General features: G+C 38.0%; 1 protein-coding gene across 1 annotated transcript in view; it reads right to left on the bottom strand.

Annotated features, from left to right (window-relative positions):
* The window catches only part of PIGU (phosphatidylinositol glycan anchor biosynthesis class U), a 92422-nt gene that overhangs the window by 52021 nt on the left and 23239 nt on the right, over positions 1 to 17162 (bottom strand). The window contains exons 5-6 of the mRNA XM_037496567.1: positions 15798 to 15907; positions 13514 to 13614 (exon numbers count right to left, since the gene is read on the bottom strand). Coding sequence (XP_037352464.1) covers positions 13514 to 13614; positions 15798 to 15907 — 211 coding nt within the window. The remainder of the gene's footprint in view (positions 1 to 13513; positions 13615 to 15797; positions 15908 to 17162) is intronic.

The raw sequence follows: 17162 nt of genomic DNA, 5'->3' as shown, positions 1-17162 counted from the left end.
AGGCCCATCATTGTTCATTTTTGCAGGCAGACTGAAGTACACTGCTGAGGGGAGCAGTGGGGGGCAGGAGAGGTCTGTGCGCCATGTGGGACTCTCCTCTGGTGGCCAGGGAGCAGCCTGGGATCAAACTGGTGATGCAGAGGCTGCGGGCAGCTTTGCAACCCAGTGCTCAACCGCTGCACCACAGGGGAGGCCCACTGCTGAATGTCTCTGATTTATAGTTGCCTGCTAGTTGTCTTTTTTTTTTTTTTCCTGATCCCTTATTTGGTTCCCTGATATTCCTCCTGTAAGTGAAACTATCTGATATTTTTCTTTTTCCTTTTGACTTATTTCACTGAACACAATCCCCTCTAGCTCCATCCATGTTGTTGCAAATGGCATGAGTTTATCTTTTTTGATTGTTGAATAGTATTCTATTGTGTATATATGCAACATCTTCTTGATCAGGCCATCTGTTTTGGGGGCATTTAGGTTGTCTCCATAATTTAGCAATTGTAAACAGTGCTGCAATAAACATAGAAGTGTGGGTTTCCTTTCGAATTAATGTTTTTGCATCTCTTGTTTTTTTTTTTGTTTTGTTTTGTTTTGTTTTTTTTTTAGAGGCATGTTTTTATTTATTTATTTGTTTGTTTGTTTTTGTTTATACATGCACTGGGTACAGTCAGAAGCGCGGGAGGGTGGGAGAATTCACCAGAGCCAGAGCAGGGAGCAGAGCAGGCAGAAGGACCGAAGTACACTGCTGAGGGGAGCAGCGGGCGGCAGGAGAGGTCTGCGCGCCATGTGGGACCCTCCTCCAGTGGCCAGGGAGCAGCCGGGGATCGAACCTGCGCCGTAGAGGCTGCAGGCAGCTTCGCAACCCAGTGCTCAACCGCTGCGCCACCGGAGGCCCTGTTTTTGCATCTCTTGGGTAGATTCCTAGGAAAATTGCTGGGTCATATGGTAGCTCCATTCTTAGTAATCTGAGAAACCGTCACACAGCTTTCCATAGTGGTTAGACCAGTTTGCGTTACCACCAGCAGTGTAAGAGTTCCTTTTTCTTCACATCCTCACCAGCATTGGTTGTTGCCAGTTTTTTTAGTATGTGCCATTTTCACTGGTGTGAGGTGGTATCTCATTGTGGTTTTGATTTGCAATTTCCTGATTATAAGTGATGTTGAACATTTTTTCATATACCTGTTGGCCATTTGCATTTCCTCTTTGGAGAAGTGTCTTTTTAGTTCTTCTGCCCATCCTTTGACTGGCTTGTTTGCTGTTTTGTTGACTCATGTCAGCTCTTTGTAGATCTTTGAAATCAGTTCCTTATGGGTTGTGTGGAATGCAAAAATGTTCTCCCAATCAGTAGGGTGTCTCTGTGTTTTGGTTATTGTTTCTTTTGCTATACAGAAGCTTTGTAGTTTGACATAATCCCAGTTGTTTGTCTTTCCCTTCACTTTCTTTGCTTTGGGGGATTAGTCTTTAAATATGTTTTTGAGATGTATGTCATGGAATGTTTTGCCTATATTTTTTTCTATATATCTTATGGTTTCAGGCCTTATGTTTAAGTCTTTTTCCATTTTGAATTGGTTTTTGGGCATGGTGTGAGGCAGTAGTTTCATTCTTTTGCATGTGGTGGTCTAGTTTTCCCAGCACCATTTATTGAACAGACTATTCTTGTTCCATTGCATATTCTTTGCTCCTTTGTCATAGATTAGTTGTCCATATATTGTGGCTTTATTTCTGGGTTTTCAATTTGATTCCATTGATCTGTGTATCTGTTTTTGTTCTGGTACCATACTGTTTTAATTATTATAGCTTTTTTGTATAGTTTGAAGTCTAGGCATGTGATACCTCCATTCTTCTTTTTAGTCAGGAAAGCTTTGGCTATTTGAAATTTTTTTTGTGATTCCATATGAATTTCATCAATATTTGTTCTATTTCTTTGAAGAATGCCATTGGGATTTTTATCAGAATTACATTAAATCTATAAATTGCTTCCAGTAGGATGGCCATTTTGATAATGTTAATTCTTTCAATCCCTGAGCAGGGAATGTCTTTCCCTTTGTGTCTTCTATTTCTTTTAACAATGTTTTATAATTTTCTTTGTATAGGTCTTTAACCTCCTTTGTTAAGTTTATTCCCAGGTATTTGATTTTTTTTTTTTGGTTTTAATTATAAAAGGGATGGTTTTCTTAATTTCTTCTTCACATGGACTGCATATATGAAGACTACTGATTTTTGTGAGTTGATTGTGCATCCTGCTACTTTACTAAACTGGTTTACTATTTTAATTAGTCTACATATATAGTTTTAAGAGTTATATATATTATCATACTGTCTGCAAAAAGTGACAGTTTTACTTCTTCTTTCCCTACTTGTATGTCTTTCTCTTGTCTTATTGCTCTGGATTTCCAGTATTATATTGCAAAGCAGTGGTGAGAGAGGACATCCCTGTCTTGCAGATCTTAAAGGGAAGGCTTTCAGCTTTTCACCATTGAGAATGATATTGGCTGTGGGTTTGTCATCTATGGCTTTTATTATGTTAAGGTATGTTCCTTCTATCCCAAGAATTTTGAGGGCCTTCATAATAAACCAACGTTGAACTTTATCAAATGTTTCTCAGCATCTATTAATATGACCTATAGTTTTTCTTTTTCTTTTTGTTGATGTGATTTTCGGATGTTGAACCATCCTTATGCCCCTGGAATAAATCCCATTTAGTCATGGTGTATTATCTCTTTGATATATTGTTGGATTCTGTTTGCTAGGATTTTATTGAGGATTTTTGCATTAGTATTCTTTAGGGAGATTGGCCTGTAGTTTTCTATTTCTGTGTTGTCTTTGGTTTTGGTATTAGTGTAATGTTTTCTTCATAAAATGTATTTGGTAGTATTCCTTCTTTCTTGATTTTTTTGAAATAGCTTTTGTAGGATAGGCACTAATTCATCTTTGAACATGTGGTAGAACTCATTTGTGAAACCTTCTGGTCCTAGGCATTTGTTTTAGGGGAGGGTTTTGGTTACTGTTTCAATTTCATTGCTCGTGATTGGTTTGTTTGTTTTCTGTTTCTTCTTTATTCAGCTTTGGAGTATTGCATAGTTCTAGGAATTTGTCCATCTCTTCTAGATTACTGAACTTGTTTGCATATAAATGTTCATAGTAATCTCTGATTATTCTTTGGAGAGAATCTCTCATTTTATTTAGTTATTTTTTTAAAGATTTATTTATCTATATAAGCACTGGATACAGTCAGAAGTGCAGGAGGGTGAGAGAATTTACCAGAGCCAGAATTGGGAGCAGAACAGGCAGAAGGACCGAGGTACACTGCTGAGGGGAGCAGCAGGCAGCAGGAGAGGTCTGTGCGCCATGTGGGACCCTTGACCAGTGGCCGGGGATCGAACCGGCGCTGCCAGTTCGATCACAGCTTCACAGCCCAGTGCTCAACTGCTGCACCACGGGGGAGGCCCAAGAATCTCTCATTTTAACCTTCTCCTAGTCCTCCCTAAAAAGGTTCAGGGAGACCCTATCAAGTCTGAGGGATTTTATTTGTAATTTTATTATTTTTACTGAGGTAATAGTGGTATACAACACTGTATATGATTTAGGGAAATAGGTTTATGTCTCTTATGATTTATATTACAACACCACACCCACCACCAAAATACCTAAGGGATCTCTTAAAAGGGAAGATACTATTAAGATTAACAACCAACACCACCATTTACTGAACACTTAAGACATGGTGTTATAAAACACTATGCTAAGTGTTTTATATGCATCATCTCATTCATCCTTTACATTCACTCAATGCAGTAAGAACTGTTTCAATTACGTTAAGATAAGGAAACTGAGACCCAGAACAGTTAAATGACTTTCTTAAAGTGATAAACCCAGGAAATGATGGAACTGGGATTAACTACCAGATCATACATCACAGAATCCTAAGGTCTTATCACCTCGGGCTGCCTCTGATAGTATTAATCCTTCTTTTTCCTTAGATAGCAAGTTCCCTGTCACATAGGGTTGAATTAACAGTTGGAAGGGTCCTTGAGTGGCAAACCTCAAGAATTCCTTCTATTATATCTCATTGTTGACAAACACCAACAATAAACAAGCAGAAGTAACCTGTTTGTTTTTCATTTTAGCTCATAACAAAGACTGTCTTACAGAGTGGAATTATTTTTATTAGCTCACTGGAAGACAGAGTACCCCTAAACCAGAAGTGAAAACCAAGCTGCTCCTTTAAAATAACATCATCCCTGCCCACAGACCTGTTTCCCTGTAAACAGCCCAACAAGGACATCACAATACAATGGCCCTGGGCCTTGTCTCAGTGTGTGCCAGGCAACCCTGGGTTGCCACAAAGGAAGTCAAGGAAGAGCAAGTAGAAGGGTTTAAGGGGACAGAATAAACAAAGCCCTCACTTCTGCAGGACACCAACTCCATGGAAGTCTGAGGAGAGAATTGCCAAGTTTACTTCCACTATCTATCTCTTTACTAATCAAGTTATTTTACCTTGGAGAAAAAAATTATATGAGAAGGAAATAAAAATCACTACACAGACAAGTAATATTCTTATGAAATCTATTTTCTATCTGTTTTTGTTGCTGTTTTAACATAGCTTAGATTATATTTTATTAAAATACACAATAGTGTATTCTGCTTTAATGCATTCTCACACAATTTACAATTATTTTTAAATACTGTATGCATGGGTAAACTGTATTTTATTTAACTACATGGGTAAACCATATTTTACTTAACCATTCCTCTATTTTTGAAGTATTTTTCGATTTTTCCAGTCATTATAAATTCTGCAATTAATGACTTCACATAATGTTTGTCTATAATTCAGCATTACTTTAGGATAGGTTCTCAAAAGTATTATTAGTAAATCAAAACTACAAACATTTTAAGACAACTGCCAAACTGTTTCCCAAGAAGGCTGTACTGATATAATTCATGTAGGATTTAGCCATGTAGGATAATGTCTATTTGATAGCACCTTTCACAGCATTGAGAATTATCTCCTAGAATCCTTGCCAATTTGAAAGGGGAAAAAAGGTTACTTTATTCTTTCAATTTGCTTTTCTACAGAGCTGAATATATGTATTTTTTAAAGATTTATTTATTTTATGCATACAAGAGCTGGGGTGTAGGCCAGAGGTGTGTAGGGTGGGGGTGGGTGAGAGGATTCACCAGAGACAGAGTAGGGAGCGGAACAGGCAGACTGACTGAAATACACTGCTGAGAGGAGCAGCAGGTGAGACAGGAAAGGTCTCCTCTGCCATGTGAGTCACCTGCTTAACCCGGGATCAAACTGTGCTGTAGTTGCTGCTGATAGCTTCAGAGTGTTGAGACTTAACCCCTTGTGCCACCAGGGAGGCCCAGAGCTGAATATTTTTTCATATTTTTCAACTATTTACAATTTTTACTCTTATGAATTCTCCCAACTGCTTTCTTCTTTAAATAGAGTGAGCTAGTCTTTTATTAAATAAGTAAATAAGTATTTATGTGTATTAAATAAGTAATTATGTGATAAAAATGTGAAATGCAGAAATACAGTTTGTCAATTTTATAACTGACTATTCTATACTGTTAGTAAGGATTTCTAACATACTCAAATGCTAGAGTAGTTCAGAGACCTAACTAAAATAGAATTCTTCAAATATTTTAGATTAGAAATACTGTTTGTGATCGTTTCTACTTACAACTGCCAACAATGGAAAATAAATATCCAGCAAAAAGGAAGGGGTGGGACCCCACGGCAAAATATACATGAGGAATGGCAGTAGAGATTGGGGCTGGGTCATCAGAGAATTTTATTTTTTATTTTATATGTTTGAAATTCTTTTATTCATAGCAAGTACTTGAACTTCCTCTACATTTTTAAAATTAAATCAAAATTTAAAGATGTCAACAAATAGGTGACCAATATCAAATATGATTCATGTAAAATAAGTGATAAAAGTAAAACAAAATTATGTGTATATTAAAAAATGTCAATGAATTCATCTTCCAGAAATCTGGAATGACATCATTTTTTTCCTCTGTGGAACCAAAAACAATAAGGCTGCAAAAGAGATACATAAAACTTTTTACATGTTTTTCTCCCACAAATAAAATCTTTCCACAGACTTAAAAAGTCATATAAAAGATGCTATTAAAGTATCATATATGGTATCATATATGGGCCCCCCTGGTGCCTCTATGACACTATCACTGCTGCCGCCAGAGCTAGATACCCTGCCAGGGAGCTAACCCACATATGGTGCAGTAGACCTCTCCTGTCTCACCCACTCCTCCCCTTAGCAGTATATTTCAGTAAATCTGCCTGTTCTGTTCCCCACTCTATCTCTGGTGAACCCTCTCACCCCCCCCCCCGCACCTCTGGCCTATACTCCAGTTTGTCTATGCAAAAAAAAAAAATCACTTGCTGTATTACTTAAATAACTGAAAAATTATGTAAATATTTAATAGAAGATCATTAAAGAATTTCTATACATTCATCCATACAATGGGATCTTATAAGTCATTAAAAATGGCAGAGAGCTGCCTCCAGGGCAGACCTCAGGCGCAGGTACGTGTGCTTCTGACTCACCATTTTAGATTAGGGACCTTTGCTTCAACCAAGACTGCTTGGAACTGGGAGAGGACTGCCTGCAGCCAGAGGTGAGCTGGGAAGCCCCCTCATGCCAGGACCCATCTGGCCAACAGTCGGAGCCTAGACGGGGATCCAGTGATTTGGAGCCCAGTGAGCAATCCAGCCGCCCCACCTCCAGGGCAGACATACCTTTGGAATTAAACAAATACAGAAGGAGGAGATATTCTGTGACAGCGACCATTAACATATTAACACTGCCCTACTGGACTTCTGGCTTAACAGTATTTGATTCGATTGGACCACCAATTTCTGACATCCCAGAAAGAGCACACCAAAAATATGCCAGCCAGTACCAGAGACACAGTGTCCCAACGCATAGGACAGATTAGAAAACAAGCAGCAGGGAGAAGAAAAACTACAAGCAACCAAGCAAGTCCTCAGGGAAAAGACACACCACAAAATGAAAATTACCCACCAGATTGCAACATCAGTGACTTGGAAGAACTTCTGAGCCTTCCAGAAAGAGAATTTAAAATTGTTGTGATCAAAAAACTGACAGAAGTCATAAAGGAAAACAACGATAAGGGGAAAATAATCAACGATCAGAAGAATGAAGTTGAGTCCCTAAAGAGGGAAGTCAAAGAAATGCAGGAGATCAAAGGATTAATGGAGGAGCTAAAGAACTCTGGAAAAAGCAGTGATAGCAGAATAGATGAAATGGAAGAACAAATAAGTACTCTCGAAGACACAGAAATAAAAAGAACCAAAACAGAAAAGGAAAGAGATATAAAAGCAACACACAAAAATCAGTAGCCTACCTATACACAAATAATAAATCTGAAGAAGAAATCAAGAAAACCATCCCTTTAATTATTCAAACAAAAAAATCAAATACTTGGGAATAAATCCAATGAAAGAGGAAAAGGACCTATACAAAGAAAACTATAAAACACTGTTAAAAGAAATAGAAGACACAAAGAAATGGAAAGACATCCCCTGCTCATGGATTGGAAGAATTAACATTATCAAAATGGCCATCCTACCAAAAGTAATATACAGATTCAATGCTATTCCAATAAAAAGTTCAATGACATTCTTCAAAGAAATAGAACAAATATTGATGAAATTCATATGGAGCCACCAAAAACCCTGAAGAGCCAAAGCTCTCCTGAAAAAAAAGAAGGGAATGGAGGCATCACACTCCTAGTTTTCAAACTATACTACAAAGCCATAATAATCAAAACTGCATGGTACCGGAACAAGAACAGACACACAGATCAATGGAACTGAATAGAAAATCCAGAAATAAACCCACATATTTACAGTCAACTAATCTTTGACAAAAGAGCAAAGAATATGCAATGGAGCAAAGAAGGTTTGTTCAGTAAATGGTGCTGGGAAAACTGGGTCACTACATGCAAAAGAATGAAGCTGACTACTACCTCACACCATGCACAAAAACCAACTCAAAATGGATTAAAGAACTAGACATAAGACCTGAAACCATAAAATATATAGAAGGAAATATAGGCGAAACACTACATGACATGCACCTCAAAGACATCTTTACAGACACATCACCCAAAGCAGTGATAGTGAAGGCAAAGATAAACAGATGGGACTACATCAAATTAAACAGTTTCTGTACAGCAAAAGAGACAATAACAAAAAAAGAGAAACCCCACCGACTGGGAGAAAATTTTTGCACACAACACTAATGATAAAGGACTAATCACAAAATTCCACAAATTGCTGAGGAGACTCAACAAAAACAAAGAAAACAATCTGGTCAAAATATGGGCAGAAGAGCTAAAAAGAATCTTCTCCAAAGAGGAAATGCAAATGGCCACCAGGCATATGAAAAATGTTCAACATCACTTGTAATTAGGCAAGTGCAAACCAAAACTACAATGAGATACCATCTTACACCAGGAAGAATGGCACATATTAAAAAACCTAGCAACAACAAATGTTGGCGAGGATGTGGTGAAATAGGAACTCTCCTGCACTGCTGGTGGGAGTGCAAAATGGCCCAACCACTTGGAAAGCTGTGTGGAGATTCCTCAACCTGCTAAAGATAGAGCTTCCATATGATCCAACAATTCCACTCCTAGGTATTTACCCAAAGGATACAGAAACATTAATTCAAAAGGGTACCTGCACCCCTATGTTTATAGCAGCACTATTACAATAGCTAAGCTATGGAAACAAGACAAATGCCCAAAAATAGATGACTGGATCAAGAAGATGTGGTACATATACACAATGGAATATTACTCAGCATTCAAAAAAGATAAACCCATGCAATTTGCAGCAACATGGATGGAGCTGGAAGGGACCATGCTCAGCGAAACAAGCCAGAAAGAAAAAGAAAAATACCAGATGGTCTCAGTCATAGCAGGAATTTAGAAAACCTAAATAAGGGATGGGGAAAAAGACTAATTATAATAAAGAAAAAAATCAAAATCAACAAGCAACTATAAACCAGAGACACACTATGGGGGGTAGGGGGAAAGAAGAGGAGGGATTAGGGTCAAAATAAGGGGGGTGCAATTGTGTGAGGAATATAACCAAAATGAAAATGCATACATTGTGCAAAAATGAAAAATGATGTAAGAATTATATAAAATAAAATATATTAAACATTAGAAAAAATGGCAGAATACGGGCCTTCCTGGTGGCACAGGAGTTAAGACGCAACCTATGAAGCTATCCGCGGCCACTGCAGCATGAGTTCGATCCCCAGCCAGGGAGTTAACCCACATGGCGCAGCAGACCTCTCCTCACTTGCCCGCTGCTCCCCTCAGCAGCGTATTTCAATCAATCTGCCTGTTCTGTTCCCCACTCTGTCTCTGGTGAATCCTCTCACCCCCTACACCTATGGCCTGTACCCCACACCTGTGGCCTGTACCCCAGTCCTTCTATGCATAAATAAATCTTTAAAAACAAAAAAAAAATGGCAGAATAGACCTTTTTGATATATGTGGTAGATTGTACTACTGGCCCCAATTTTCCACCTCTCCCTATGTCCAGGCCCTCTGCCTTATAATGCTATAGTGCTCTTGCATTGTGGACAGGATGGAAGACTCCACCTCAGGGCTCAGCCTTGTGTCATGTTTTGATTGATGACAACAATATAATCGATGATCGATGATGATGATGATCGATGATCGATGTTACCACAATATAATACAACAAGAAATTTAAAAAGCATATTCCTGAATTGGACTTCTTCACAGTTGTGCCTCTGCCATCACTAGGGGAAGAATATATCTAAATTAGTCCCCTGATGCAGGATAATAGACATGTGAAAAAGAGCCCAGCCTACAAAAGCCAACTACAGTCAGCCATTGATGTAAGAGTAAGACCAATGAAACCAACAAACTGCCCAGTTATATCCAACCTAGATCAGCTGCCCCACTACCTGACTTACAGATGGGCTAAATCAATGCTCACTGTTGTTTTAAATCACTGAGCTTTGGAGTGATTTATTAAATAACATTTTATGGTGATGGTTAATTGATAAAATATTTAAAAGTCCCAAAGAAGAATGGAGGAAAAAAAATCTGGAAATACATTTCCAGTCAAAAATGATAGATAGACCACCTGTGTATTACTTCTTAAAAAAAAGGGAAAAAAAACCTGACTAAAATATAGGAACAAAACTAGTCTTAAACCACAAAAATTAGAGAAGGAGATTACAAAAAAATAAATTTTAACACAATAGTGGAAATATAAAGCAGGTGGAGCAGTAATAAATGACTTACCAATGTGGGAGAAATTACAGTCCAGTGGCCAACAGACAGAAATGCCAATAAAAATCAGGCGAACTCACCCCACAGAACTTGTGAGAAATTCAGCACTTTGAAGGAACCAGGTACTATGAAAAGTTGGGGTGGGCCTCCCTGATGGCACAAGGAGTTAAGCACAGCACTATGAAGCTATCCGCAGCACGAGTTCAATTCCCAGCCAGCCAGGGAGCTTACCCACATGGCACAGCAGACCTCTCCTGTTTCGCCCGCTGCTCCCCTCAGCAGTGTATTTCAGTCAGTCTGCCTGTTCTGTTCCCCACTCTGTCTCTGGTGAATCCTCTCACCCCCTGCACCTCTGGCCTGTACCCCAGTTCTTGTATGCATAAATAAATAAATCTTTTTTAAAAAAAGATTTGGATAAGGTACAGAAATGGAAATAAAGCTGAAAGTTTGTAAACAGTCCTGTCAGAACCCCAGGTCTCATCCAAACTATGTGCAGTCAGTTGACTACCCCTATATACCTCACCCCCCTGACTTTCTACTCCATCCCCTAGAGACTATGGTTCTTCTGGAGAAAATTAGTGACACAGGAGGAGGGGATATTATATACAGCACTAGTCTGAGAAGAAGAATGGGCTGAAAAATAAAGAAATCACTCTCCATATTGCAATCCTTTGTTCCTGCTCTCACAACTCCAGCAGTTGATCACATAAACAACCGCACCCACAGCTACTCCAACTCTGCTACCCCTAGGCAGGAAGTTGGAGTATTCCTCTCTGGAAAAACTAAATAGTTACAGAGGAAAAGAAAATCTATAAATGATGACATTTAGAGATACCTCCAATAAAAAAAGTTAGCCCACTGTCTGATCTCTCCATGGTGAGGATGAGTCATCAGCACACATGCACACATACACACATGCATCATGCTCACATCCTGCTGTGCAGAGTTCCCAAAACAAATAAAAAAAGGGGAAGGGGGACCAGGAAGACGATGACATGCTTGGATCATATGGAAACTGAAAAAAAATCAGAGAGATAAGAAAATATGCTGTAATAAAATAATATTAAAGGAAACAGCTTAAAGGAAACAGCTGGAGACTAAAAGAACTTAAAGGGCCTCCTTGGTGGCGCAAGGAGTTAAGCACTGCACTATGAAGCAATCCACAGCCTCTGAAGCATGAGTTCGATCCTGAGCCAGCCAGGAAGCAACCCACATGGCACAGCAGATCTCTCCTGTCTCGCACGCTGCTCCCCTCAGCAGTGTATTTCAGTCAGTCTGCCTGTTCTGTTTCCTGCTCTGTCTCTGGTGAATCCTCTCACCCCTCACCCCTCTGGCCTGTACCCCAGTTCTTATATGCATAAATAAATAAATCTTTAAAAAAAAAGAACTTAAAAATTAAAAATTCAACAGATGGAAAAATTAATAGAAAATAAAATGCACAAATTAGGTCAAGCAAGCAAGTACAATACAGAGGTACCAAACAAGAAGACAGAGAAAACAGAGAAGAGATACTTTGAAATACAGTATAGGAACACCTTTTAGAACTAAAGGACCTAGTTTCTATATTGAAAAGGACTGCCAAGTACCCAGGATAATGAATGAGAAAAGACCCATATTAAGACACAACATCGTAAATTTCAAAACATTGAAAATAAAAAGAAGATTCTAAATCTGTCAGAAAGAAAAACTGGGTTACATATACTGGCATCAAACTGCTCAAGAGCAACCAGGATGCTAGAAGACAATAGAACAATGCCTTCAAAATTCTGAAGAAAAAGATTTCCCAGTCTAGAAACTCTATATACTAACCCAGTGATTAATTTGGTACTGAACTAGAACAAAGACATTTTTCAGATGATTCAAAATATAGATCTCCTATATCCTGTCTTAGAAAACTACTAAATACTTCAGCAAGAGAAAAAAATCAATAAAGGAGACAAGGTATCAAAGAAAGAAGGGATACAACATGGGAGAATTATAAAGAGAAGTCTCGGTATGACTGCTTTGCACCATGTCCAGACAACAACCAGGACAAATTAGGGTAGGATGGAAGATATGTGAGGGAGGCCTCCAGAATAATAATGGAACCAATGGACTACTTGATGTATCTAAGCATTAAAAATAAAACCCAACTTGGGTCTCCCTGATGGTGCAGGGGTTAAAGTCTCAGCACTATCAAGCTGGCCAGAGTTAAATCCCTGGCCAGAGAGCTAACCCACATGGCATAGCAGACCTTTCCTGTCTCACCTGCTGCTCTCCTCAGCAATATATTTCAGTAGATTCGCCTGTTCTGGTCTCCTCTCTGTCTCTGGTGAATCCTCTCACCCACCCCCATCTCCCACCACTGGCCTACAACCCAGTTCTTGCATGCATAAATAAAAAAAAAACCCAAATCTTTACAAAAAAACAAACCAACTACTGCTAGGCACTTTATAGATCTGGCAGAGCAACTGAAGGGGGAAAAAAATGTGATTAGTATAAAAAGAATAGGGAGGGGGGAAAAAAAAAGAAAAAAGATAATTATCATAGAAAGAGAAAGAGGAAAGAGAAAAGAGAAAAGATTATACAAGAAAAATAAAATCAGTTAATTACTTAGTTGCTACCTACTACTTACATATTACTCTTAGCTCAGCAGTAAATAATGTATATAGTGTCACAAAATACAGATACTATGAATTTTATCAAAAGTGTGACATAATTCCTTTAGGACGATTAGTAGAGGGGAGGTAGAGATACTGGTAAAAAAAAAGAGCTGAATATTTATATCCCACAGTGGGAATGAAATTGATAATGTCTAAAATTTATAATTCACTGGAAAAATAAGGTCTTATTTAGAAATATAGATGTAAATAATAGCAATAGTCAGAAAGCAGTTGTTTCAAAGAAGTTGAACAAGGGGTAGAAAGAGGAAGGCAGAAGGTTGCTATTCCCATTATCAGCCTTTTAGGAAAAAAATTTTAACTATGTGAATAGTGATTCTTTGAGTGGTAGAATTTCAAAATATTTTAATTAATTTTTTCTCTTGAATTATTTAACTTTTAAATACTAATCTTATATCACTTGTGTGACTTTTTACAATGCTCTTAAGGATTGCATTGTTCTTTTAAAAGTTCACAACATGGTGTTATAAACCCTACAAATTAAGAGCTGAGCTTTGTACTTTTCTTTTGGGCCTTACCTTTTATCGTGGTCAAAATGAAGAAAGCAATGAGGGTGTTGTTGATGGCGCAGGTAGACTTGGCAACACATGACAAGATGGTGTAGGGATTTAAGAGATAGCTGGGGAAGAACACACATAGTTGGCATTAGTAATCCTGGTAAAGGACCTGGGGGTAATGATCACCACAGTCAGGAAATTCAAGAGATTTACTAAAAGCATACTCAAGAGAGGCAATTTCTTAGAAATGAGTTCTCCTGAGAAAAAGAGAATACAATGGGGTTGGGGTAGTGAGTAGAGGGCACTGAATCGTCACTGCCAGCTTGTGCTACTCTCTATAGAAAACCATCATATTTAATTATCCAGAAATCCTATAAACTAGCAATAACGCTATTTTTATTTTACAGAGGAGGAAGCTGAGAATCAGCAGTTAACTAGCTTGCCTGAGGTTTCACTAGCTAATACATTCAATTCAGGTCTTTCTAACTCTAAAGCTTATGGTCTTTCTACTACATCAGACTTCAAAAATGATAAAATTCTTCAGTTCCCACAGAGCCATATATTTTAGGAACGGTGACAGCTGTCTATGAAAACCAGGAAACTATTTTTCTTCAATTAGGTGCCTAAGGTCTGACACAGCCCACTCCCCTCATTCAAAAGTAGCTTGGATTTAGCCCTCTTGATAGCCACTGAATCAGACCCTAAGGACAAAATAAGTATCTGCTAAACTCACAAGCTAGTTGCCACAGACCTTCACAGGACATCTGAAGTTGGACTACTAAAAATGAATCAATCTGAAACATCTAGTCTTTTCCTGAGGTGAGAAGGAATGGATGATGAAAATACATTTTAAATGTTGTGAGTAGGGAAATTTTATATAGTCATAATGTATTATTACTTTCTTTTGTTTCTATCCTGTTTCTTCAAAAGATTTGTGGTAGCTCAAATAAGAACAGATAATTAAAAATAAAAATAGAAATAAAGAATTGAGAACAGAGAAAACAAATCCAAAGAGAAGGACTAGGGAAAGAAAACCTACAACATTGTAATAATCAGCTTCAAATCTGGCTCTGAGTGTCCTGGCAGACAAAGTGAAAAGGGAGACCAATTACATAATTCTGACTATCAGATGGGATGAAACATACCAATGTCTCAGAAAGAGATTATATTATTGTTAACAAATAAAGACCTTAAATCCAATACCTCCCAGGGTTGTAAGATTAGCAGTTCTAAAACCAAAGGCCTAGAAATTGTTGGTGGTTTTTTTTTTCTTTCAACAATCACAGACAGTCCTATTATACAACCTTTAAAAAAATGTCTACTGCTATTACAAAACTATCCCCAAGAGACATAAGTCCATAAGGGATTCATAATATTGCTAAATCTTTGGTTCTATTAGGTAGTTCCCATCAATATTTCTGAAATACACAGATGTGAACTGATATTCAAGCTTTTTGTGGAAAAGGAAAGAAAAAGCCATTTCTAAATAACAGATGATATTCAAGAGGCATCTAGATAGTGAATAAAAGATTTGCACACAAGGCAGAAGATTGAATAAACTGTCCTCATAAGGTCCCTTTTAACTGAGAAGTTCTATGGTCATATTTTTCCATGAGGAAACTTGTCTTATTTACTATGTATCCCTAGAAACTAGTGTATTACTAATATTCAATGACTATTAGTTGACTGAATATGTATCCACATCTGCCTATCTCAGGAATATAAACAGGAATAACCTGAGGAATTATCTTTTTTTTTTAACCTGAAAGACTTAAATTTACTGGCAGCACTGAGTACTCCTAGCAAATTTTTTTTAAATCTTAGTTAAGTTCCACTTTCCCATACTGGTCACCAAGCTAAGGTAGGTCTGTTTGGCACTTTATTTCAGTTTCTGAACTACAAATTAGGGACTAAATTATACCTAAAACATAGGAGCTGCTTGAAACAACAGCCACATATAGATCAGAATTTTATTCAATCCATGAGTATCAATTGGAGACCCTTTTTTTTTTTTTTTAAAGAAACACTGGTTATAAGTAGGCTGGAGGCCATATCAGCATCAAGTGAAAAAGCATTTGTGAAGGGTTGATTGTGCATGTCCCTGTGTAAGGCTTTGTCTCAAGAGAGACAGAATGGCTCTGTCTTTTTTGCTGGCCAGAACCCCAGTTGTGCAACAGAACTACAGCAAATACTTGATGACTAAGACTGCAAATCTCCAAAAATACAACAAACAACATGAGAAAGTCTCATCAAATTTTCCTCGTACTCGTTGGCACTAAGCCCTGTTTTGTCAGAGAATACTTACAACAGGGCCACTTTCAGAGGGATGTAACGCATTTCCACTGGGGTTCGGATGAGTTCGGCCACATCTGGGGCATACTGATCTAGTTCTAGGAGGAGTTTCTGCTTTTTAAACTGGAAAAAAAATGACAAAACACATGAAACATATTACTTCCCATTGCTTTTAGAAGGAAGATATGAGTTCTTCCATGGCATGGACTTGCCTGGTCTGGCCCAGCCTTTCCAGGTTCATCTCACACCCACCTCTCCCTTTTTGGGTTGTAGCACCAAGAACAAGCTATGCCCCAGTCCTGCTCTCAGGCCTTTGCATTTGAATATAGAATAACCTTTTATTGTCTTTCCCTAATAAACTCCTACATAGTCTTTAGATTTCAGTTAAATCATTACTTCCACACTCACCTCCCCTGGCTAGATGAAAACTTCCTTTTATATACATTCTTTCATAGCACTGTGCACAGTTGCAACGATATTTATATGACCCGTTAATACACTTCTCCCTCACTAGACTATGAATTCCATGAGGGCAGAGACCATGTTAATGTGCTAACACCTGCCACAGTGAACAAAAAATAAATATCTGTTGAATGGCTGAATAATGAATGGCAAAGCAAAGTTCTTAGCCATTTTGAAGAACTATCATCAGTTGTCCAAAGAACCCAAAGTTCCATCACAAAGCAAAATCTTTATTTCATGTGGATTGGAATAATCCCCTGAATGTCACAGTATCCTGGGTTTTCTCCAGGGCTCTCTTATTTCAGATTTCTGGCTTGCACAGAGGAGGTGGGGAATGGCCTTGATGAAGAAGAGGAGGACTGGGTGTGGTTGGGCAGCTGAATAGTTAAGAGGGAGTGAGATGGGGGTGGAAAGTACTTACCTTCCCCTGGTGTGTCCCAACAAGTTCATGGGTGTGTTACAGAATGAAAAAAAAGTTAGGCAATTCTATAAGCAAACAGGCCAGGCTATAGATGGAAAGAGCCTCTGAACCCAAAATGGGTAGCCCTGCTGATTTAATAATCACAGAATCTTATTTAGATAGTATAAAGTCTTTGCTGCAACCTATTATAAATCAGAGTATTTTGAGGAACCAGAGTAGCAAGTTCTTAATGTTCTGTGCTTGATTAAATATTTAATGATGACAAAAGCAGATCACAAGAGGCTACATATTACATTGTACCATTTACATTAAGTTAAAAGCATGTAAAATAATACTGAGTCTCACTGAGAGGTGGGTGTGGTGTGACATTCACAGTTGCTGAGGTAACTACACCTGAAACCTATACAATGTTGTAAACTAATGTTACCTCAACATAAAGAAAAGAAAACCAATACTAAGTTATTTAGCGATATTTACCAATGTAGTAAAAGTTAA

The sequence above is a fragment of the Talpa occidentalis genome, unplaced genomic scaffold, assembly GCF_014898055.3.
Source record: "Talpa occidentalis isolate TD23 unplaced genomic scaffold, MPIMG_talOcc4v2.1 talOcc4.10, whole genome shotgun sequence".
Taxonomy (NCBI): Eukaryota; Metazoa; Chordata; class Mammalia; order Eulipotyphla; family Talpidae; genus Talpa; species Talpa occidentalis.
This window is presented reverse-complemented; position numbering and strand designations above follow the sequence as displayed.